Source organism: Ranitomeya variabilis, chromosome 6, assembly GCF_051348905.1.
Source record: "Ranitomeya variabilis isolate aRanVar5 chromosome 6, aRanVar5.hap1, whole genome shotgun sequence".
Classification (NCBI taxonomy): Eukaryota; Metazoa; Chordata; class Amphibia; order Anura; family Dendrobatidae; genus Ranitomeya; species Ranitomeya variabilis.
The window spans coordinates 384,035,672-384,058,979 of NC_135237.1; the positions used below are offsets into that span (position 1 = coordinate 384,035,672).

Genomic DNA, 23,308 nt, shown 5'->3' on the forward strand with positions numbered 1-23,308 from the left:
GCTGGCCTGCAGGAAGGCAGGGCCAATGGGAAATGCCTGGCTGCGGTGTCTCTCCAAGTGGCTGGGGGAGTCCTCTGCTCCGACCCCACACTCTGGTCCCGGGTGGCTGGCCATGGCATCCTCCACGTGGCTTGCCTCTTCCTGGTCCTTTTTCTGCTCTCTCCTCCTGGGGCGGTATCGCTTTTGTTGTCTCCGCCCACCATTGAGGATCAGGAGGCAGATCTCGGCCGCTGACGGACACGTCCTCAAGGTACAGAGATATTTATACTGGGCGGCCATTGTCTTTCGCGCTTCTCAGTTCGTTCATGCCCACAACTCCACACCCTTCTTCTTCTTCTGCGCTCCTCGTGGCGCTGTAATGGCGGCAATTTTTGGCGGGAATTTTGGCGGCAAATGATAATACACAGTCTCAAGTAAATCACAGTTCCAATACAGTTCTTAGGCACACATGACCTGATTTTCAGGCTTAAGTAGATCCTGTTTGTGATGCCAAAGATTGGAGCGCCCCCACGCGTAAGGGCAGTGGGGTATTCTGTACTGGGTCCTTCTCAGTTCAGTGGATGTCACGGTGGCCCGACCCGGCCCGTGGCCCTTTGAGGGGAGCCCAATTAAAGGTGTAGTTTGTCTGGTGTTTGTGACGCCACCTGTCGTATTCGGTCAGGGTGACCGACGCTGCTTAGGGGTCCGCTGGGGTGATGGAATGGCAGCTAGATGGTATACCTTCCCACAGGTGAAGTATGTCCCCAGGGCTTCCCAGATGTGTAGGTGATGATGGTGGACGCTGTAAGGCGCAGTGAATAACAAGGACACAAAGGTTGCAGTCTCTTTACCTTTTACTGAAGACTTCAGCACCCACAGTCCAGAGCAATAGTCACAGGGCAGATGGAATCCGGCCGGTCCAGAGTTCCCTTATCCAAGTGGAAATCAGTAGCCTTCCTACTAGCGCCTGTGTGTTGTAGTACCTCCCTGCTGAGCACCACGGGATAGTCCTCACAACTTTCGTAGATGTCTCTGATGTTCTCTCTGTCCCCCAGATGGTATGGATAGGACAACCCGTATGATGGGGTAGGCCTGGAGCTATTTTATAGGGACCCTAGCGTCGCCCCTCTCCCACAATTTGCCTCCGTGTCTTCTTAGGTATTAAGGTTGGACAGCCAACTTGGAATTAACTGCCCTGCCGATTTCTGAAGTAATACGTAGAGTTAATTACTCCCTCGGTGTTCCGGCCACCGGCTACGTGCTTCAGAAGGAGGCTTCCAATCATGGGGCAGGTCTCCTCCCTGTATTATCTCCTTGTGCTGTGACTTCATTTCTCACTCTCCACAATATACTTCGCTTCGTGTCCTTTCTTAGGATGCTGCCGCAATGGGTGCAGGCGCAGCTCTGTAACGATCTATCTCGTGCTTGGCCTCTGTCAGGATCCCACCCCTGACAGGGACCCTCTGTCTGCAGCTCAGATGTTCCTCCTTCTCCCCCTGTCTGCCTGACAGGTCCTCTCTGGGTCAAACCCAGGTAGCTTCTCCCTAACTTCCTATCCAACCCACCAGTTTTACCCATGTGTGAGGAGTGCCCTAATAGATAGAAGCAACGCTCCCCCTGGTGGACTGGAGGGTGAAGTGTAGTGTGACTTGTGATACCTGGTAAGGTGAACTCCTATAGTACCATCAGACGTAATATCACTCCCCCTGGTGGAAGAGCGACATTACTGCAACAACCAGGACTCTGGGGCGCTGCACTTGCCTTAAAGGGATGACTGTCTGACTAAAATGGGGCTAAATATAAGCTGACCCTGATCTTGCTGACCCTGATCTAGGTTTAGATATATCCATTGCAAGAATATCTTTGAGTAGGTATCAATATTTGGATTATGTTATAGTCTACTTTATTGTTATTCATCTATGGACATTATTAATGGTGGCAATTGCATGAATATACATTGTATTTTGGACATGGCATATACTTTGTCTTAATCCTTGACTGAGTTATTTATAATCCTGTTGTTACAGTATATAGCAAGCAATTTTGTATTATTGGTTGGTGGGTCTATGAGTATTTGACTCTTTATTTTGGATCTTTTTCTCAGTGCAATATCCATGTAGGATTTGTAAGTGTTTTTAAATGTATTGTATGTTTCTTTCCAATAAAATTGTAAATTTTTATGGTGATGCCTTGTGGTCTGCATATATCTTTTCTTTTTCATTGGAGTTTATGCTTTATATATGCAGTAGGTGATCCCAACAATATGTATTAGATAGATGGTGCCCGCATACATATTTCATAAACAGTGGGAACCCCCAACAAGAGACACCATTTTGGAAACTAGACCTCTTAGGGAACTGATCTAGATGTGTTTTGAGCACCTTGAACCCACAGGTGCTTCACAGACATTTATAGCTTAGAGCCGTAGAAATAAAAAAATAAATCAATTTTTTCCCAAATAATTCTTTTTTGGCTCCATATTTTGCATCTTCATAAGGTTAACAGGAGAAATTGCTCTATACAATTTGTTGTGCCATTTCTCCTGAGCACACCGATACCCTATATGCGGGGAGAAACCACTGTCTGGGCGCACGGCAGGGCTTGAAAGGGAAGGAGGGCAATTTGACTTTTTGAATGCAAAATTTTATGGAATAATTAACAGACACCATGTCGCGTTTGAAGAGCCCTTGATGCTCCTAAACAGTGGAAACCCCCCATAAGTGACCCATTTTGGAAACTAGACCCCTTAGGGAACTTATCTAGATGTGTATTGATCCCCTTGAACCCCCAGGTGCTTCACAGAAGTTCATAACATTAAGCCGTAAAAATAAAAAAAATAATATTTTTCCCACAAAAATCTTTTTTAGGTGCAAATTTTGCATTTTTGCAATGGCAAAAGGAGAAAATGGACCTCAAAGTTTGTTGTGCAATTTCTCCTGAGTTCACCGATACCCCATATGTGGTCAAAAACTACTTGTGAGGCGCAGTGCAAAGCTCAGAAGGGAAGTAGCGCCATATTACAGTGCAGATGTACCCCATAAGGGACCCCATTTTGGAAATTTTAACCCTTTGGGAATTTATCTATAGATGTAGTGATGATTTTGACTCAATGGGCATTTTCCTGAAACAAGCAGCAGTGGATGTTACTGAGTGAAAATTGCAAATGGCCGTTGTAGCGACCAGTACTTTGCAGTCACCAGTACGTCATGCCCAGCCCATGCTTCTGGAGACACGCACCTGTAAATTAGGCGGGCTCTCATCACTACAGAAATGCCAAACATTTGGGCACCTATTGTTGTTTAAACACAATGGGGCTCAGAAGGGAGGGGGCATTTGGATTTGGGAGGGGACAATTTGCTGAATTGTTTTTGGCGGGTGAGGAGCCATTTTGCTTTTCCAGATTCTTTGAACTACCAGTAACGTGGGAGCCCCCTATATTTCAGAGGACAGATCTGAGTGAGGGCTTGCTTTTTTGTGGACTGAGTGGAAGCTTTTATTGGGAACATTTTACATAACTTTTTGGATCACATTTATCCGGCACTCTACGCTGAGCATTTCCATCTAAATCTTTGAGTTACGTGATTCAGATGAAACCCCTGATGACTATAGTGAGGCAGCACAGTTACTCTGGACTTCATTTGGCCTCTGTTCTGTGGTTTCATTTTTTTCAGAAGTGCACAAAAACGGCACTTTTATGCAATCCTAAAAAGATGGACACCGCTGGATCACAGATCCTATGGCGCTCACAGTACCTCCATCTGCCTCATTATAGTGAGTCTTCCACCAGAGGTTCTGTTTGAATCACGTATTTCAGAGATTTACACAGAAACCCCAGTGCAAGCACTCAGCGCAGGATAAATGTGCGCCGAGCCTTACTGCGATCTTTCGGAGGCAGAATTAATGTGAAGAATTGATTTTATTTATTTTTTACGCCATTCCTTGAGCGGTATAAGTGATTAGGCAACTTTATTCTTCGGGTCAGTGCGATTACAGTGATACCAGATTTATATCTGGTTTTTATGTTTCGCTGCTGTCACACACTAAAAGACGCTTTTTATTGCGAAAACTAGTTTTTGCATCACCATATTTTGAGAGCTATAATTTTTCCATATTTCAGGCGATAGAATCATGTGAGGGCTTGTTTTTTGTGGGGCGAGCTGACGTTTTTATTTGTACCTTTTTCGGGCACATGACATTATTTGATCGCTTTCTATTCCGATTTTTGGGAGACAGAATGAATAAAAACCAGCAATTCAGGAATTGCTTTTGTTTTTTGTCTTTTATACCGTTCTGCGTGTGGTAAAATTGGTAAGGCAGCTTTATTCTTCGGGTCACTACGATTACGGCAATACCTCATTTATATGTTTTTTTATGTCTTGTAACTTTATAATTTTTCTGCTGATTTGTTTGGCACCTTGTTTTTTGCGGGACAAAATTACGTTTTCAGCGGTACCATTTTTATTTACATGCGTCATTTTGATCACGTTTTATTCCTTTTTTTGTTCTGCGGTATGATGATAAAGCAGTTTTTGCCTCGTTTTTTTTTTTTTTTTTTTTTAATGGTGTTCACTGAAGGGGTTAATTAGTGGGACAGTTTTATAGAGCGGTTTGTTACGGACGTGGTGATACCAAATATGTATACTTTTATATATTATTTTTACTTACACAAATAAATGTATTTATTGGAAAAATATTTATTTATTTATTTTTTCTTTATTTGGGGATTTAAAAAAATATATATTTTTACACATTAGTATATAAATTTTTTTACTTTGTTAAATTGTCCCAGTATGCACAGTATGTCCCACTGTGCACAGCACAGTGTCAGATCAGCAATATGACAGGCAGGGAAGGAGGCATGTCGGCGCCTCCTCTCAGCAGACGCTGACAATCCACCTTCCCTGAGGACCCGAAAAGACCCCGCAGCCATCTTGGGGCCGGGGGTCTCCATGGAGACCATGAGAATAATGCGATGACTGCACGATGCCCCTCTATGTCGCTGTCATAATTGACAGCGGCATTAGAGGGGTTAAATGCTGGTGATCGATGCTAGCATTGCTGCAGAGTGCCAGCTGTCACATGCAGCTGACACCCGTACGCGATCACAGCGGCGATCGCGGCTCTGTACTGCTCCTAGCACAAATGTAGTTCCCGCAGAGCAGTACTAGTATGACGCATATCGCGAAGGCGTTAATATGAGAGTCCAGAGTGACTGCTTCAAATACATGCAGCTTTCACATTAAGGCCATGTTCACACATTCAGTATTTGTTCAGTATTTTACATCAGTATTTGTAATAAAAAACCAGGAGACTTAAGAGCAGACAGGGTGTTGTCAGATCTGCCTTAGGGCTCATTTCCACATGCGAGGCACACGTCCGTATCTCGCATGTGGAAACCAAGCTGCGGAGCCGGCACTCCAGAGCGGAGCGTGCGGCTCCATGTGTTCCTATGCGGCCGCACGCTCCGCTCCCAAGTGCCGGCACCAGAGCTTGGTTTCCACATGCGAGACACGGACGTGTTTCTCGCAAATGGAAACAAGCCCTTAGGGTCTCCACTCCCCCTTTCCTAGTGTTTGGGCTCCACCACTCTCTTCCCATGTTATGCACCTAGCTTCTTCCTCACCTAGCATGACAGATCCAATTCTCTCAGATGAGAGAATTGTAGCATAGGTGAGAAGATGGAGAACAAAATTTCTCCATCTTTTCTATTGTGTGAGTTTGCAGAAATCAGACTGCACTCGAAAGTCATCATCAGAGTACAGTCCGAAGTTTTCCTCACACCCATAGACTTAAATGGGTATCATCTGATTTGTGCTGTAAATTTTTTCTCATGCTGAAATCACTATGAGAAAAAAACGCAGATCAGCACTGCCTTATAGAATAACATTGGTCTGAGCTCTATCCAATGAAATATCAAGTAGCACTCGTCAGATGTATACACTCGTGTGAGCAAGCCCTCAAAATGAGTTCTGCATCACTGCTGTAACTTCAATCCAAGCTGAGATAGCACCATTAGGACATATTTATTACATTTTTGGCTACTAAATTACCACCCTGCAAGGATGCATGAGATACATCACTGGCAGTAAAGGTGTTAATGTGTAGATTTGGATAATTGTCTTTATCATATTTTTAATAAACATATTTTACCACAGATTTCCTTACCCTCACCATAAAATAAAAAATTACCTGAAAAGGTGGCAGCCGAATTGCATGCACTTGCACTGTTATAAATAGTTGATTATCCAATACATTGATGGAGATTGCTGAAATAAACATATTTATGGAGAAATAAATCATAACAATGATGATAATCAAAACTACAAATTAGTGTTACAAATGAAACAGTAATTAGCACTAATTATGTTGAATAGAAAAACAGATATCCTTTTCTCCGGATAGTTGCAGGGCCTCATTCCCACAATGAGTCTTTGGTGTTGCAGATTTTCTGCAGAATTTCTGTACATATTGGGAAAATTAGGTTACTTGCCATTTTGCCATGCGTTTTTGACACTATTTTTTGTCTCTTTTTGGTGTGTCTTGTTTATGCAGCGCCCCAGAGTCCTGGTCGTTGCAGTACTGTGGCTCCGCCACTATGGGGAGCTATGGTGCGTCTGATGGCACTGAAGGAGTTCATCTGATCAGGTATCACAGACACCAATACATTTCACAGCTGGGCCTCCGGGGGGAGCTAAGGGTGCTATTCATTAGGCCACTCCCCACCATAGTGGGTAAACTGGGGGTCAGGCAGGAAGTTAGATCAGAAAGCTGACTGGGTTGGAACCAGGCAACACCTTGTGGCAGAGGGTGTTGTGGGGGAAGATACAGTAGGGTCTCTGTCAGGGGTGGGATCCTGACAGAGGCTTGGCAACAAGAAAGAACGTAACGGGACCGTGCCTGCTCCGGGTAGCGGCAGTCCCCAAGAAAGGATTAGAAGCGAGATAGATTGTGCTGAGTGAGAAACGAGATCACGCAAAGGAGAAATACCAGTAGGAGTCGTGCTGTAAGACCGAAGCAACATCCTACTGAGGCGCACTACCGGTGGCCGGAACGCCGAGGGAGTAGAATAATATTCAGCTTCAAGCAATACTCCAAACCACGGCAGGACAGTCAGTCTAAGGCGGGCTGTCTAACACATATCACCTATGCAGTCTTGGGGGGCAACTTGTGGAGAGGGGCGACTCTAGGGTCCCGGAAGAGCTCCGAGCCTACCTGTCAAACGGGTGCCGTCCCAACCAGAACATCAGGGAGGGACGGAGGATTAGCAGAACATCATCTAATCGAGTTGTGAGGGAACATCAGAAACAGACACAACAGTTGTGGGGTACTTTCCGTAAGCACAGCAGGGAAGGACCACAACACATAGCGCTAGTAGGAAGGCACCGATTTCCACCTGTGAAGAGAACTCTGGAGGTGCCATTGGACCGGCCGGACTTGCGCAGCCTGGTGAACCGTGTTCCGGACTGAGGACCCAGAGATCTTCAGTAAAGAGGTAAAGAGACTGCAACCTGGTGTCCTCGTTATTTACTGCACCGCACCACTACAGCATCCCCACCATCATCCACACCTAGTATTCACTGTGCGCCCCACGGCAGGGTCACGGACCGGGGCCTAGCCGCCGTGACAACCCCAGAGCAGAGACTCATACAGGCCCGGTACCGGGTACCCCTCGGCCCTGCGGCGGTGGGGGCGCCACAACTTGGCGTCACGAACAGGATCTACTTAAGCCTGAAGAATCAGGTCATGTGTGCCTTGGAACTGTGATTTATGGTGCTTGGACTGTACGTTATTGCAAGGACTGTGCTGCGCCATTTGCCGCCAAAATCCGCCGCCATTGCAGCGCTGAGGAGAGCGCAGGAAGAGAAGAGGGGCGTGAAGTGGGCGTAGGCAAGCTGGAGAGCGCGAACAGCAATGGCCGCCCAGTCCAAATATTTCTGTGTCCTGAGGACGTGTCCGTCAACAGCTGAGGTCCGACTCCTGATCCTGTTTGGAGGGTGGAGACCATGGAGACGGGGCCGCCCACGAAAGAGACCGCGGGAAGAAGACGTTGGAGAGGAGACAAAGATGGCGACGCCGGAGGCACCGCGCGGGAATGGTCGAACCCGGAGAGAGGCTGGACAGCCCGAGGTGGCTCAGGATACGCCGTCACTGCGGGAGCTGACCCTGACGGAGCCAGCGATGGGCCGACCCCCCCGGCCGCCGTCGGAAGAGTGTATGGCCGCAGCCGAGGCCCGGCGGATCGCTGCCCGCCTGGAGGCCGATGCCCGTGTGACTGCTCAGCTGGGCCAGCCCACGGAGGTCTGCTTGTCTCCGATGTCCCCTGCTCCTCTCAACCCGGTCACGGCTGAAAGTGCGCCGCAGACACCGGGCCTGAAGCTCATGCCTGAGGCCGAGCACCTGCGGCGCCTGATGGCTGCATGGCGAGCCCGACCACAACCGGTAACCCAGGTTGACTTAACCACTGTTGAGGAGCCCCCCTTGTCCCACTGGGGTGTAGTGGTCTCCTTCAACCCCCGACATGGGCGCGGGGTTATCCAGGAGATCGGGGAGCCGCTACAAGTCGACGTGGACCGAGAGGAGGTGGAACCTTGCAGTGGAAGGTTTGATCGCGACCTGGAGCCGGGTGATGCCGTCACTTACACCAGGTGGAGGAGAGCAACCGGCGAAGCAGGCTGGATGGCGCGGGGCGTCCAGCGGTGCGTTGCGCTCCAGGCCGCCGCTGTAGCTCCCGAAGATAAACCTCCCGCCAAAAAGACAACGGAACCTGATCCTGTGGAGCAGCGAGGGACCCGGACCTACCGTGCACCGTGGGGGCGTGCTGGATCCTCGGTAAAAAGAACCTCCCGGCGAGGGATCCTGTCGTTGTTGGGGCGGGACCCGATCCTTGAACCAGCAGGACGATCCGTTGGTCTGGTGATGCCCGGGAGGAAACCATCTTCCTCCCCGAAAAACGAGTAAGCATAATGCTTTAAAGATGTACATAGTTTTTAATTGTTTGTCTCCTGATTTTTGCTGTTGAACCCGTCCAGGGTTAACTCTTAAGGGGATCCTTCTGTGGACCTGGGATCCCTATTGTTTTGCTTTTGTTTGTTTTTCTAAAGTTTGCACAAAGTTTACAGAACTGCTGAAATCATGAACAGTGCGTGATCCGAACTCCTTGTATATAGTTTGCACCTTATTAAAGGCGCCCCCTACTGGTTTTACTTAAAGAAGGACTCTTTGTGAAGATACCACACTGGAACCTTTGCTGAGTATGGACTGGTAGCTTGAGAAGGCGTGCTACCTCATAGAACCTTGGTCCCCTCTTAAAGGGGATGTTCATTTGTTGCGCTTAAACCGTGATATTGCTTTAAGATTGGACGCAGTAATGTCTTGACCAAAGAAAGTGATGATAATGTTTACATGAGAAAGTTATATGTATTTAATTAGTTAATTGTGAAGAAAAGCTGATGATGTTCTCTGAGAAGGAAAGAGTGAAAGATAGAAGAAGGATGCAGTGGGCCCGTAGGGATAGACGTGGTGTCCAGCATGCATGATAGAAAGAAAGATAATGAGAAGGCTTAATGTTCAATAGAAAATGTTTTGATAATGTTGAAAGATAGTTAGGATAGAAGGTAAACCCTGAGTCCTCATAGGAGTCATGTAGAGATGGCTCAGTGCTCTTAAACTGAAAGTAATGTTATGTTCTATACTGTGTATAGTAGTTGAAAAGGCAGTAGGCCCTGGCTGAACGGGGCGGTCCTGTAACAGAAAGGAGAGGCAGTAGGTCTGGTGCCGATAGGACAGGTGGTCCTGCAGATCTAAAGAAGGGGAATGAAAAAGTTAAACTACCTTATAATGTGATTATAGGAAGGTCTTTAGTGGGTTCAGAGTGTATATCCTTAAAGGCAATGTTAAATTATTGTTCAACAATTTTGCACTTAGTAGAATACCCGGTTGGGTAACAGGAGTTATTTATAGCCTGTAATTTATAATGTTAACCATGTTTGTAACGTTCAAGTGTCCTTACCTCCCATAAAGGGAAGCCTGTTCAAGTATACTTATTGTTATTGCACTCAACAAAACTGTATGTCTTTTTGCTAACTTGTATTGTTGTTTTCTTCCCAGTCCCGGAGTACTGTGTTTAACCAGGGGGGAGTGCAGCGCCCCAGAGTCCTGGTCGTTGCAGTACTGTGGCTCCGCCACTATGGGGAGCTATGGTGCGTCTGATGGCACTGAAGGAGTTCATCTGATCAGGTATCACAGACACCAATACATTTCACAGCTGGGCCTCCTGGGGGAGCTAAGGGTGCTATTCATTAGGCCACTCCCCACCATAGTGGGTAAACTGGGGGTCAGGCAGGAAGTTAGATCAGAAAGCTGACTGGGTTGGAACCAGGCAACACCTTGTGGCAGAGGGTGTTGTGGGGGAAGATACAGTAGGGTCTCTGTCAGGGGTGGGATCCTGACAGAGGCTTGGCAACAAGAAAGAACGTAACGGGACCGTGCCTGCTCCGGGTAGCGGCAGTCCCCAAGAAAGGATTAGAAGCGAGATAGATTGTGCTGAGTGAGAAACGAGATCACGCAAAGGAGAAATACCAGTAGGAGTCGTGCTGTAAGACCGAAGCAACATCCTACTGAGGCGCACTACCGGTGGCCGGAACGCCGAGGGAGTAGAATAATATTCAGCTTCAAGCAATACTCCAAACCGCGGCAGGACAGTCAGTCTAAGGCGGGCTGTCTAACACATATCACCTATGCAGTCTTGGGGGGCAACTTGTGGAGAGGGGCGACTCTAGGGTCCCGGAAGAGCTCCGAGCCTACCCGTCAAACGGGTGCCGTCCCAACCAGAACATCAGGGAGGGACGGAGGATTAGCAGAACATCATCTATTCGAGTTGTGAGGGAACATCAGAAACAGACACAACAGTTGTGGGGTACTTTCCGTAAGCACAGCAGGGAAGGACCACAACACATAGCGCTAGTAGGAAGGCACCGATTTCCACCTGTGAAGAGAACTCTGGAGGTGCCATTGGACCGGCCGGACTTGCGCAGCCTGGTGAACCGTGTTCCGGACTGAGGACCCAGAGATCTTCAGTAAAGAGGTAAAGAGACTGCAACCTGGTGTCCTCGTTATTTACTGCACCGCACCACTACAGCATCCCCACCATCATCCACACCTAGTATTCACTGTGCGCCCCACGGCAGGGTCACGGACCGGGGCCTAGCCGCCGTGACAACCCCAGAGCAGAGACTCATACAGGCCCGGTACCGGGTACCCCTCGGCCCTGCGGCGGTGGGGGCGCCACAACTTGGCGTCACGAACAGGATCTACTTAAGCCTGAAGAATCAGGTTATGTGTGCCTTGGAACTGTGATTTATGGTGCTTGGACTGTACTTTATTGCAAGGACTGTGCTGCGCCATTTGCCGCCAAAATCCGCCGCCATTGCAGCGCTGAGGAGAGCGCAGGAAGAGAAGAGGGGCGTGAAGTGGGCGTAGGCAAGCTGGAGAGCGCAAACAGCAATGGCCGCCCAGTCCAAATATTTCTGTGTCCTGAGGACGTGTCCGTCAACAGCTGAGGTCCGCCTCCTGATCCTGTTTGGAGGGTGGAGACCATGGAGACGGGGCCGCCCACGAAAGAGACCGCGGGAAGAAGACGTTGGAGAGGAGACAAAGATGGCGACGCCGGAGGCACCGCGCGGGAATGGTCGAACCCGGAGAGAGGCTGGACAGCCCGAGGTGGCTCAGGATACGCCGTCACTGCGGGAGCTGACCCTGATGGAGCCAGCGATGGGCCGACCCCCCCGGCCGCCGTCGGAAGAGTGTATGGCCGCAGCCGAGGCCCGGCGGATCGCTGCCCGCCTGGAGGCCGATGCCCGTGTGACTGCTCGGCTGGGCCAGCCCACGGAGGTCTGCTTGTCTCCGATGTCCCCTGCTCCTCTCAACCCGGTCACGGCTGAAAGTGCGCCGCAGACACTGGGCCTGAAGCTCATGCATGAGGCCGAGCACCTGCGGCGCCTGATGGCTGCATGGCGAGCCCGACCACAACCGGTAACCCAGGTTGACTTAACCACTGTTGAGGAGCCCCCCTTGTCCCACTGGGGTGTAGTGGTCTCCTTCAACCCCCGACATGGGCGCGGGGTTATCCAGGAGATCGGGGAGCCGCTATAAGTCCACGTGGACCGAGAGGAGGTGGAACCTTGCAGTGGAAGGTTTGATCGCGACCTGGAGCCGGGTGATGCCGTCACTTACACCAGGTGGAGGAGAGCAACCGGCGAAGCAGGCTGGATGGCGCGGGGCGTCCAGCGGTGCGTTGCGCTCCAGGCCGCCGCTGTAGCTCCCGAAGATAAACCTCCCGCCAAAAAGACAACGGAACCTGATCCTGTGGAGCAGCGAGGGACCCGGACCTACCGTGCACCGTGGGGGCATGCTGGATCCTCGGTAAAAAGAACCTCCCGGCGAGGGATCCTGTCGTTGTTGGGGCGGGACCCGATCCTTGAACCAGCAGGACGACCCGTTGGTCTGGTGATGCCCGGGAGGAAACCATCTTCCTCCCCGAAAAACGAGTAAGCATAATGCTTTAAAGATGTACATAGTTTTTAATTGTTTGTCTCCTGATTTTTGCTGTTGAACCCGTCCAGGGTTAACTCTTAAGGGGATCCTTCTGTGGACCTGGGATCCCTATTGTTTTGCTTTTGTTTGTTTTTCTAAAGTTTGCACAAAGTTTACAGAACTGCTGAAATCATGAACAGTGCGTGATCCGAACTCCTTGTATATAGTTTGCACCTTATTAAAGGCGCCCCCTACTGGTTTTACTTAAAGAAGGACTCTTTGTGAAGATACCACACTGGAACCTTTGCTGAGTATGGACTGGTAGCTTGAGAAGGCGTGCTACCTCATAGAAACTTGGTCCCCTCTTAAAGGGGATGTTCATTTGTTGCGCTTAAACCGTGATATTGCTTTAAGATTGGACGCAGTAATGTCTTGACCAAAGAAAGTGATGATAATGTTTACATGAGAAAGTTATATGTATTTAATTAGTTAATTGTGAAGAAAAGCTGATGATGTTCTCTGAGAAGGAAAGAGTGAAAGATAGAAGAAGGATGCAGTGGGCCCGTAGGGATAGACGTGGTGTCCAGCATGCATGATAGAAAGAAAGATAATGAGAAGGCTTAATGTTCAATAGAAAATGTTTTGATAATGTTGAAAGATAGTTAGGATAGAAGGTAAACCCTGAGTCCTCATAGGAGTCATGTAGAGATGGCTCAGTGCTCTTAAACTGAAAGTAATGTTATGTTCTATACTGTGTATAGTAGTTGAAAAGGCAGTAGGCCCTGGCTGAACGGGGCGGTCCTGTAACAGAAAGAAGAGGCAGTAGGTCTGGTGCCGATAGGACAGGTGGTCCTGCAGATCTAAAGAAGGGGAATGAAAAAGTTAAACTACCTTATAATGTGATTATAGGAAGGTCTTTAGTGGGTTCAGAGTGTATATCCTTAAAGGCAATGTTAAATTATTGTTCAACAATTTTGCACTTAGTAGAATACCCGGTTGGGTAACAGGAGTTATTTATAGCCTGTAATTTATAATGTTAACCATGTTTGTAACGTTCAAGTGTCCTTACCTCCCATAAAGGGAAGCCTGTTCAAGTATACTTATTGTTATTGCACTCAACAAAACTGTATGTCTTTTTGCTAACTTGTATTGTTGTTTTCTTCCCAGTCCCGGAGTACTGTGTTTAACCAGGGGGGAGTGCAGCGCCCCAGAGTCCTGGTCGTTGCAGTACTGTGGCTCCGCCACTATGGGGAGCTATGGTGCGTCTGATGGCACTGAAGGAGTTCATCTGATCAGGTATCACAGACACCAATACATTTCACAGCTGGGCCTCCGGGGGGAGCTAAGGGTGCTATTCATTAGGCCACTCCCCACCATAGTGGGTAAACTGGGGGTCAGGCAGGAAGTTAGATCAGAAAGCTGACTGGGTGGAACCAGGCAACACCTTGTGGCAGAGGGTGTTGTGGGGGAAGATACAGTAGGGTCTCTGTCAGGGGTGGGATCCTGACAGAGGCTTGGCAACAAGAAAGAACGTAACGGGACCGTGCCTGCTCCGGGTAGCGGCAGTCCCCAAGAAAGGATTAGAAGCGAGATAGATTGTGCTGAGTGAGAAACGAGATCACGCAAAGGAGAAATACCAGTAGGAGTCGTGCTGTAAGACCGAAGCAACATCCTACTGAGGCGCACTACCGGTGGCCGGAACGCCGAGGGAGTAGAATAATATTCAGCTTCAAGCAATACTCCAAACCGCGGCAGGACAGTCAGTCTAAGGCGGGCTGTCTAACACATATCACCTATGCAGTCTTGCGGGTCAACTTGTGGAGAGGGGCGGCTCTAGGGTCCCGGAAGAGCTCCGAGCCTACCCTTCAAACGGGTGCTGTCCCAACCAGAACATCAGGGAGGGACGGAGGATTAGCAGAACATCATCTAATCGAGTTGTGAGGGAACATCAGAAACAGACACAACAGTTGTGGGATACTTTCCGTAAGCACAGCAGGGAAGGACCACAACACATAGCGCTAGTAGGAAGGCACCGATTTCCACCTGTGAAGAGAACTCTGGAGGTGCCATTGGACCGGCCGGACTTGCGCAGCCTGGTGAACCGTGTTCCGGACTGAGGACCCAGAGATCTTCAGTAAAGAGGTAAAGAGACTGCAACCTGGTGTCCTCGTTATTTACTGCACCGCACCACTACAGCATCCCCACCATCATCCACACCTAGTATTCACTGTGCGCCCCACGGCAGGGTCACGGACCGGGGCCTATCCGCCGTGACAACCCCAGAGCAGAGACTCATACAGGCCTGGTACCGGGTACCCCTCGGCCCTGCGGCGGTGGGGGCGCCACAACTTGGCGTCACGAACAGGATCTACTTAAGCCTGAAGAATCAGGTCATGTGTGCCTTGGAACTGTGATTTATGGTGCTTGGACTGTACTTTATTGCAAGGACTGTGCTGCGCCATTTGCCGCCAAAATCCGCCGCCATTGCAGCGCTGAGGAGAGCGCAGGAAGAGAAGAGGGGCGTGAAGTGGGCGTAGGCAAGCTGGAGAGCGCGAACAGCAATGGCCGCCCAGTCCAAATATTTCTGTGTCCTGAGGACGTGTCCGTCAACAGCTGAGGTCCGCCTCCTGATCCTGTTTGAAGGGTGGAGACCATGGAGACGGGGCCGCCCACGAAAGAGACCGCGGGAAGAAGACGTTGGAGAGGAGACAAAGATGGCGACGCCGGAGGCACCGCGCGGGAATGGTCGAACCCGGAGAGAGGCTGGACAGCCCGAGGTGGCTCAGGATACGCCGTCACTGCGGGAGCTGACCCTGACGGAGCCAGCGATGGGCCGACCCCCCCGGCCGCCGTCGGAAGAGTGTATGGCCGCAGCCGAGGCCCGGCGGATCGCTGCCCGCCTGGAGGCCGATGCCCGTATGACTGCTCGGCTGGGCCAGCCCACGGAGGTCTGCTTGTCTCCGATGTCCCCTGCTCCTCTCAACCCGGTCGCGGCTGAATGTGCGCCGCAGACACCGGGCCTGAAGCTCATGCCTGAGGCCGAGCACCTGCGGCGCCTGATGGCTGCATGGCGAGCCCGACCACAACCGGTAACCCAGGTTGACTTAACCACTGTTGAGGAGCCCCCCTTGTCCCACTGGGGTGTAGTGGTCTCCTTCAACCCCCGACATGGGCGCGGGGTTATCCAGGAGATCGGGGAGCCGCTACAAGTCCACGTGGACCGAGAGGAGGTGGAACCTTGCAGTGGAAGGTTTGATCGCGACCTGGAGCCGGGTGATGCCGTCACTTACACCAGGTGGAGGAGAGCAACCGGCGAAGCAGGCTGGATGGCGCGGGGCGTCCAGCGGTGCGTTGCGCTCCAGGCCGCCGCTGTAGCTCCCGAAGATAAACCTCCCGCCAAAAAGACAACGGAACCTGATCCTGTGGAGCAGCGAGGGACCCGGACCTACCGTGCACCGTGGGGGCGTGCTGGATCCTCGGTAAAAAGAACCTCCCGGCGAGGGATCCTGTCGTTGTTGGGGCGGGACCCGATCCTTGAACCAGCAGGACGACCCGTTGGTCTGGTGATGCCCGGGAGGAAACCATCTTCCTCCCCGAAAAACGAGTAAGCATAATGCTTTAAAGATGTACATAGTTTTTAATTGTTTGTCTCCTGATTTTTGCTGTTGAACCCGTCCAGGGTTAACTCTTAAGGGGATCCTTCTGTGGACCTGGGATCCCTATTGTTTTGCTTTTGTTTGTTTTTCTAAAGTTTGCACAAAGTTTACAGAACTGCTGAAATCATGAACAGTGCGTGATCCGAACTCCTTGTATATAGTTTGCACCTTATTAAAGGCGCCCCCTACTGGTTTTACTTAAAGAAGGACTCTTTGTGAAGATACCACACTGGAACCTTTGCTGAGTATGGACTGGTAGCTTGAGAAGGCGTGCTACCTCATAGAAACTTGGTCCCCTCTTAAAGGGGATGTTCATTTGTTGCGCTTAAACCGTGATATTGCTTTAAGATTGGACGCAGTAATGTCTTGACCAAAGAAAGTGATGATAATGTTTACATGAGAAAGTTATATGTATTTAATTAGATAATTGTGAAGAAAAGCTGATGATGTTCTCTGAGAAGGAAAGAGTGAAAGATAGAAGAAGGATGCAGTGGGCCCGTAGGGATAGACGTGGTGTCCAGCATGCATGATAGAAAGAAAGATAATGAGAAGGCTTAATGTTCAATAGAAAATGTTTTGATAATGTTGAAAGATAGTTAGGATAGAAGGTAAACCCTGAGTCCTCATAGGAGTCATGTAGAGATGGCTCAGTGCTCTTAAACTGAAAGTAATGTTATGTTCTATACTGTGTATAGTAGTTGAAAAGGCAGTAGGCCCTGGCTGAACGGGGCGGTCCTGTAACAGAAAGGAGAGGCAGTAGGTCTGGTGCCGATAGGACAGGCGGTCCTGCAGATCTAAAGAAGGGGAATGAAAAAGTTAAACTACCTTATAATGTGATTATAGGAAGGTCTTTAGTGGGTTCAGAGTGTATATCCTTAAAGGCAATGTTAAATTATTGTTCAACAATTTTGCACTTAGTAGAATACCCGGTTGGGTAACAGGAGTTATTTATAGCCTGTAATTTATAATGTTAACCATGTTTGTAACGTTCAAGTGTCCTTACCTCCCATAAAGGGAAGCCTGTTCAAGTATACTTATTGTTATTGCACTCAACAAAACTGTATGTCTTTTTGCTAACTTGTATTGTTGTTTTCTTCCCAGTCCCGGAGTACTGTGTTTAACCAGGGGGGAGTGCAGCGCCCCAGAGTCCTGGTCGTTGCAGTACTGTGGCTCCGCCACTATGGGGATCTATGGTGCGTCTGATGGCACTGAAGGAGTTCATCTGATCAGGTATCACAGACACCAATACATTTCACAGCTGGGCCTCCGGGGGGAGCTAAGGGTGCTATTCATTAGGCCACTCCCCACCATAGTGGGTAAACTGGGGGTCAGGCAGGAAGTTAGATCAGAAAGCTGACTGGGTTGGAACCAGGCAACACCTTGTGGCAGAGGGTGTTGTGGGGGAAGATACAGTAGGGTCTCTGTCAGGGGTGGGATCCTGACAGAGGCTTGGCAACAAGAAAGAACGTAATGGGACCGTGCCTGCTCCGGGTAGCGGCAGTCCCCAAGAAAGGATTAGAAGCGAGATAGATTGTGCTGAGTGAGAAACGAGATCACGCAAAGGAGAAATACCAGTAGGAGTCGTGCTGTAAGACCGAAGCAACATCCTACTGAGGCGCACTACCGGTGGCCGGAACGCCGAGGGAGTAGAATAATATTCAGCTTCAAGCAATACTCCAAACCGCGGCAGGACAGTCAGTCTAAGGCGGGCTGTCTAACACATATCACCTATGCAGTCTTGGGGGGCAACTTGTGGAGAGGGGCGACTCTAGGGTCCCGGAAGAGCTCCGAGCCTACCCTGTTGTGAAATTGGATTTTGGGCTCCCCCTGTGGCCACTGGTGGAATTGAACTGGTGTGCATCATCCTCTCTGTTCACCTGTTTCCATCAGGATGTGGGAGTCGCTATTTAGCCTTGCTCCTCTGTCACTTCCATGCCGGTCAACATTGTAATCAGAAGCCTTTCTGTGCATGTTCCTGCTGCTAGACAACTCCCAGCTAAGTTGGACTTTAGTCCTTGTTTGTTTTTGCATTTTGTTCCAGTTCACAGCTGTAGTTTCGTTTCTGTGTCTGGAAAGCTCTTGTGATCTGAAATTGCCACTCTGATGTTATGAGTTAATACTAGAGTCTTAAAGTAATTTCAGGATGGTGTTTTGATAGGGTTTTCAGCTGACCATGAAAGTGCCCTTTCTGTCTTCCTGCTATCTAGTAAGCGGACCTCAATTTTGCTAAACCTATTTTCATACTACGTTTGTCATTTCATCTAAAATCACCGCCAATATTTGTGGGGGCCTCTGTCTGCCTTTTGGGGAAATTTCTCTAGAGGTGAGCCAGGACTATATTTTCCTCTGCCAGGATTAGTTAGTCCTCCGGCCGGCGCTGGGCGTCTAGGGATAAAACGCAGGCAACGCTACCCGGCTACTGTTAGTTGTGCGGCAGGTTTAGTTCATGGTCAGTTTAAGTTTCCATCCTTCCAAGAGCTAGTTCTTATGTTTGCTGGGCTATGTTCTCTTGCCATTGAGAACCATAACAGTTTGACCGGACCAAAAAAGGGTTAAATTAATTGACAGAGAAAGGAGAGAAAGGAGAAGTCTGCTGAAGATTTTTTTTTTTTTTTTTTTTCCTCAGTTCTGAGTGTGCTTGTAATTGAATCTCTTGCAAGTCTGCCTATATTGCAGCCTTTCTCTCTCTCTCTCCTTCTAATCCTGGAATGGCTCTGTGTTCACCTGTTTAAAATGGATATTCAGAGTTTAGCTGCAGGTTTGAATAATCTCACCACGAAAGTTCAAAATTTACAAGATTTTGTTGTTCATGTTCCTATGTCTGAACCTAGAATTCCTTTGCCTGAATTTTTCTCGGGGAATAGATCTTGCTTTCAAAATTTCAAAAATAATTGCAAGTTGTTTTTGTCCCTGAAATCTCGCTCTGCTGGAGATCCTGCTCAGCAGGTCAGGATTGTGATTTCCTTGCTCCGGGGCGACCCTCAGGATTGGGCTTTTGCATTGGCTCCAGGGGATCCTGCGTTGCTCAATGTGGATGCGTTTTTTCTGGCCTTGGGGTTGCTTTATGAGGAACCTCAGTTAGAACTTCAGGCGGAAAAGGCCTTGATGTCCCTATCTCAGGGGCAAGACGAAGCTGAAATATACTGCCAGAAATTCCGTAAATGGGCTGTGCTTACTCAGTGGAATGAGTGCGCCCTGGCGGCAAATTTCAGAGAGGGTCTCTCTGATGCCATTAAGGATGTTATGGTGGGGTTCCCTGTGCCTGCGGGTCTGAATGAGTCCATGACAATGGCTATCCAGATCGATAGGCGTCTGCGGGAGCGCAAACCTGTGCACCATTTGGCGGTGTCTACTGAGAAGACGCCAGAGAATATGCAATGTGATAGAATTCTGTCCAGAAGTGAACGGCAGAATTTTAGACGAAAAAATGGGTTGTGCTTCTATTGCGGTGATTCAACTCATGTTATATCAGCATGCTCTAAGCGTACTAAGAAGCTTGATAAGTCTGTTTCAATTGGCACTTTACAGTCTAAGTTTATTCTTTCTGTGACCCTGATTTGTTCTTTATCATCTATTACCGCGGATGCCTATGTCGACTCTGGCGCCGCTTTGAGTCTTATGGATTGGTCCTTTGCCAAACGCTGTGGGTATGATTTGGAGCCTCTTGAAACTCCTATACCCCTGAAGGGGATTGACTCCACCCCATTGGCTAGCAATAAACCACAATACTGGACACAAGTAACTATGCGGATTAATCCGGATCACCAGGAGATTATTCGCTTTCTTGTGCTGTATAACCTACATGATGTGTTGGTGCTTGGATTGCCATGGCTGCAATCTCATAACCCAGTCCTTGACTGGAAAGCTATGTCTGTGTTAAGCTGGGGATGTAAGGGGACGCATGGGGACGTACCTGTGGTTTCCATTTCATCATCTATTCCCTCTGAGATTCCTGAATTCTTGACTGAATATCGTGACGTTTTTGAAGAACCTAAGCTTGGTTCATTACCTCCGCACCGGGAGTGCGATTGTGCCATAGATTTGATTCCGGGAAGTAAATACCCTAAGGTCGTTTATTTAATCTGTCTGTGCCTGAGCATGCTGCTATGCGAGAATATATAAAGGAGTCCTTGGAAAAGGGACATATTCGTCCTTCGTCATCTCCCTTAGGAGCCGGTTTTTTCTTTGTGGCTAAGAAAGATGGCTCTTTGAGGCCGTGCATTGATTATCGGCTTTTGAATAAAATCACGGTTAAATATCAATATCCGTTGCCACTAATGACTGATTTGTTTGCTCGCATAAAGGGGGCCAAGTGGTTCTCTAAGATAGATCTCCGTGGGGCGTATAATTTGGTGCGAATTAAGCAGGGGGATGAGTGGAAAACCGCATTTAATACGCCCGAGGGCCACTTTGAGTATTTGGTGATGCCTTTTGGTCTTTCAAATGCCCCTTCAGTCTTTCAGTCCTTTATGCATGACATTTTCCGTGATTATTTGGATAAATTTATGATTGTGTATCTGGATGATATTTTGATTTTTTCGGATGACTGGGACTCTCATGTCCAGCAGGTCAGGAGGGTTTTTCAGGTTTTGCGGTCTAATTCCTTGTGTGTGAAGGGTTCTAAGTGCGTTTTTGGGGTTCAAAAGATTTCCTTTTTGGGATATATTTTTCCCCCTCTTCCATCGAGATGGATCCTGTCAAGGTTCAGGCTATTTGTGATTGGACGCAACCCTCTTCTCTTAAGAGTCTTCAGAAATTTTTGGGCTTTGCTAACTTTTATCGTCGATTTATTGCTGGTTTTTCTGATGTTGTTAAGCCATTGACTGATTTGACTAAGAAGGGTGCTGATGTTGCTGATTGGTCCCCTGCTGCTGTGGAGGCCTTTCGGGAGCTTAAGCGCCGCTTTTCTTCCGCCCCTGTGTTGCGTCAGCCTGATGTTGCTCTTCCTTTTCAGGTTGAGGTCGACGCTTCTGAAATCGGAGCTGGGGCGGTTTTGTCGCAGAGAAGTTCCGATTGCTCCGTGATGAGACCTTGTGCTTTTTTCTCGCGTAAATTTTCGCCTGCCGAGCGGAATTATGATGTTGGGAATCGGGAGCTTTTGGCCATGAAGTGGGCTTTTGAGGAGTGGCGTCATTGGCTTGAGGGGGCTAGACATCAGGTGGTGGTATTGACTGACCACAAAAATCTAATTTATCTTGAGTCCGCCAGACGCCTGAATCCTAGACAGGCGCGCTGGTCGTTGTTTTTCTCTCGGTTTAATTTTGTGGTGTCCTACCTGCCGGGTTCTAAGAATGTTAAGGCGGATGCCCTTTCTAGGAGTTTTGAGCCTGACTCCCCTGGTGATTCTGAACCTACAGGTATCCTTAAGGATGGAGTGATATTGTCTGCCGTTTCTCCAGACCTGCGGCGGGCCTTGCAGGAGTTTCAGGCGGATAGACCTGATCGTTGCCCACCTGGTAGACTGTTTGTTCCTGATGATTGGACCAGTAAAGTCATTTCTGAGGTTCATTCTTCTGCGTTGGCAGGTCATCCTGGAATCTTTGGTACCAGGGATTTGGTGGCAAGGTCCTTCTGGTGGCCTTCCCTGTCTCGAGATGTGCGAGGCTTTGTGCAGTCTTGTGACGTTTGCGCTCGGGCCAAGCCTTGTTGTTCTCGGGCTAGTGGATTGTTGTTGCCCTTGCCTATCCCGAAGAGGCCCTGGACGCACATCTCGATGGATTTTATTTCGGATCTTCCTGTTTCTCAGAAGATGTCTGTCATCTGGGTGGTGTGTGATCGTTTCTCTAAGATGGTCCATTTGGTTCCCCTGCCTAAGTTGCCTTCTTCTTCCGAGTTGGTTCCTCTGTTTTTTCAAAATGTGGTCCGTTTGCATGGTATTCCGGAGAATATCGTTTCTGACAGAGGTACCCAATTCGTGTCTAGATTTTGGCGAGCATTCTGTGCTAGGATGGGCATAGATTTGTCTTTCTCGTCTGCTTTCCATCCTCAGACTAATGGCCAGACCGAGCGGATGAATCAGACCTTGGAGACATATTTGAGGTGTTTTGTGTCTGCAGATCAGGATGATTGGGTTGCTTTTTTGCCTTTAGCGGAGTTTGCCCTCAATAATCGGGCCAGCTCTGCCACCTTGGTGTCTCCCTTTTTCTGTAATTCGGGGTTTCATCCTCGATTTTCTTCTGGTCAGGTGGAATCTTCGGATTGTCCTGGAGTGGATGCTGTGGTGGAGAGGTTGCATCAGATTTGGGGGCAGGTAGTGGACAATTTGAAGTTGTCCCAGGAGAAGACTCAGCTTTTTGCCAACCGCCGGCGTCGGGTTGGTCCTCGGCTTTGTGTTGGGGACTTGGTGTGGTTGTCTTCTCGTTTTGTCCCTATGAGGGTTTCTTCTCCCAAGTTTAAGCCTCGGTTCATCGGCCCGTACAAGATATTGGAGATTCTTAACCCTGTGTCCTTCCGTTTGGACCTCCCTGCATCTTTTTCTATTCATAATGTTTTTCATCGGTCATTATTGCGCAGGTATGAGGTACCGGTTGTGCCTTCCGTTAAGCCTCCTGCTCCGGTGTTGGTTGAGGGCGAGTTGGAGTACGTTGTGGAAAAAATCTTGGACTCCCGTGTTTCCAGACGGAAACTCCAGTATCTGGTCAAATGGAAGGGATACGGTCAGGAGGATAATTCTTGGGTGACTGCCTCTGATGTTCATGCCTCCGATTTGGTCCGTGCCTTTCATAGGGCTCATCCTGATCGCCCTGGTGGTTCTGGTGAGGGTTCGGTGCCCCCTCCTTGAGGGGGGGGTACTGTTGTGAAATTGGATTTTGGGCTCCCCCTGTGGCCACTGGTGGAATTGAACTGGTGTGCATCATCCTCTCTGTTCACCTGTTTCCATCAGGATGTGGGAGTCGCTATTTAGCCTTGCTCCTCTGTCACTTCCATGCCGGTCAACATTGTAATCAGAAGCCTTTCTGTGCATGTTCCTGCTGCTAGACAACTCCCAGCTAAGTTGGACTTTAGTCCTTGTTTGTTTTTGCATTTTGTTCCAGTTCACAGCTGTAGTTTCGTTTCTGTGTCTGGAAAGCTCTTGTGATCTGAAATTGCCACTCTGATGTTATGAGTTAATACTAGAGTCTTAAAGTAATTTCAGGATGGTG

General features: G+C 48.9%; 1 protein-coding gene across 3 annotated transcripts in view; it reads right to left on the reverse strand.

The window, feature by feature from the left end:
* C6H18orf63 (chromosome 6 C18orf63 homolog) overlaps positions 1 to 23,308 on the reverse strand; it is a 570,510-nt gene that overhangs the window by 143,787 nt on the left and 403,415 nt on the right. For all 3 annotated transcript variants that reach the window (XM_077270092.1, XM_077270091.1, XM_077270093.1), the window contains one exon: positions 6,169 to 6,245. In XM_077270092.1, coding sequence (XP_077126207.1) covers positions 6,169 to 6,245 — 77 coding nt within the window. The remainder of the gene's footprint in view (positions 1 to 6,168; positions 6,246 to 23,308) is intronic.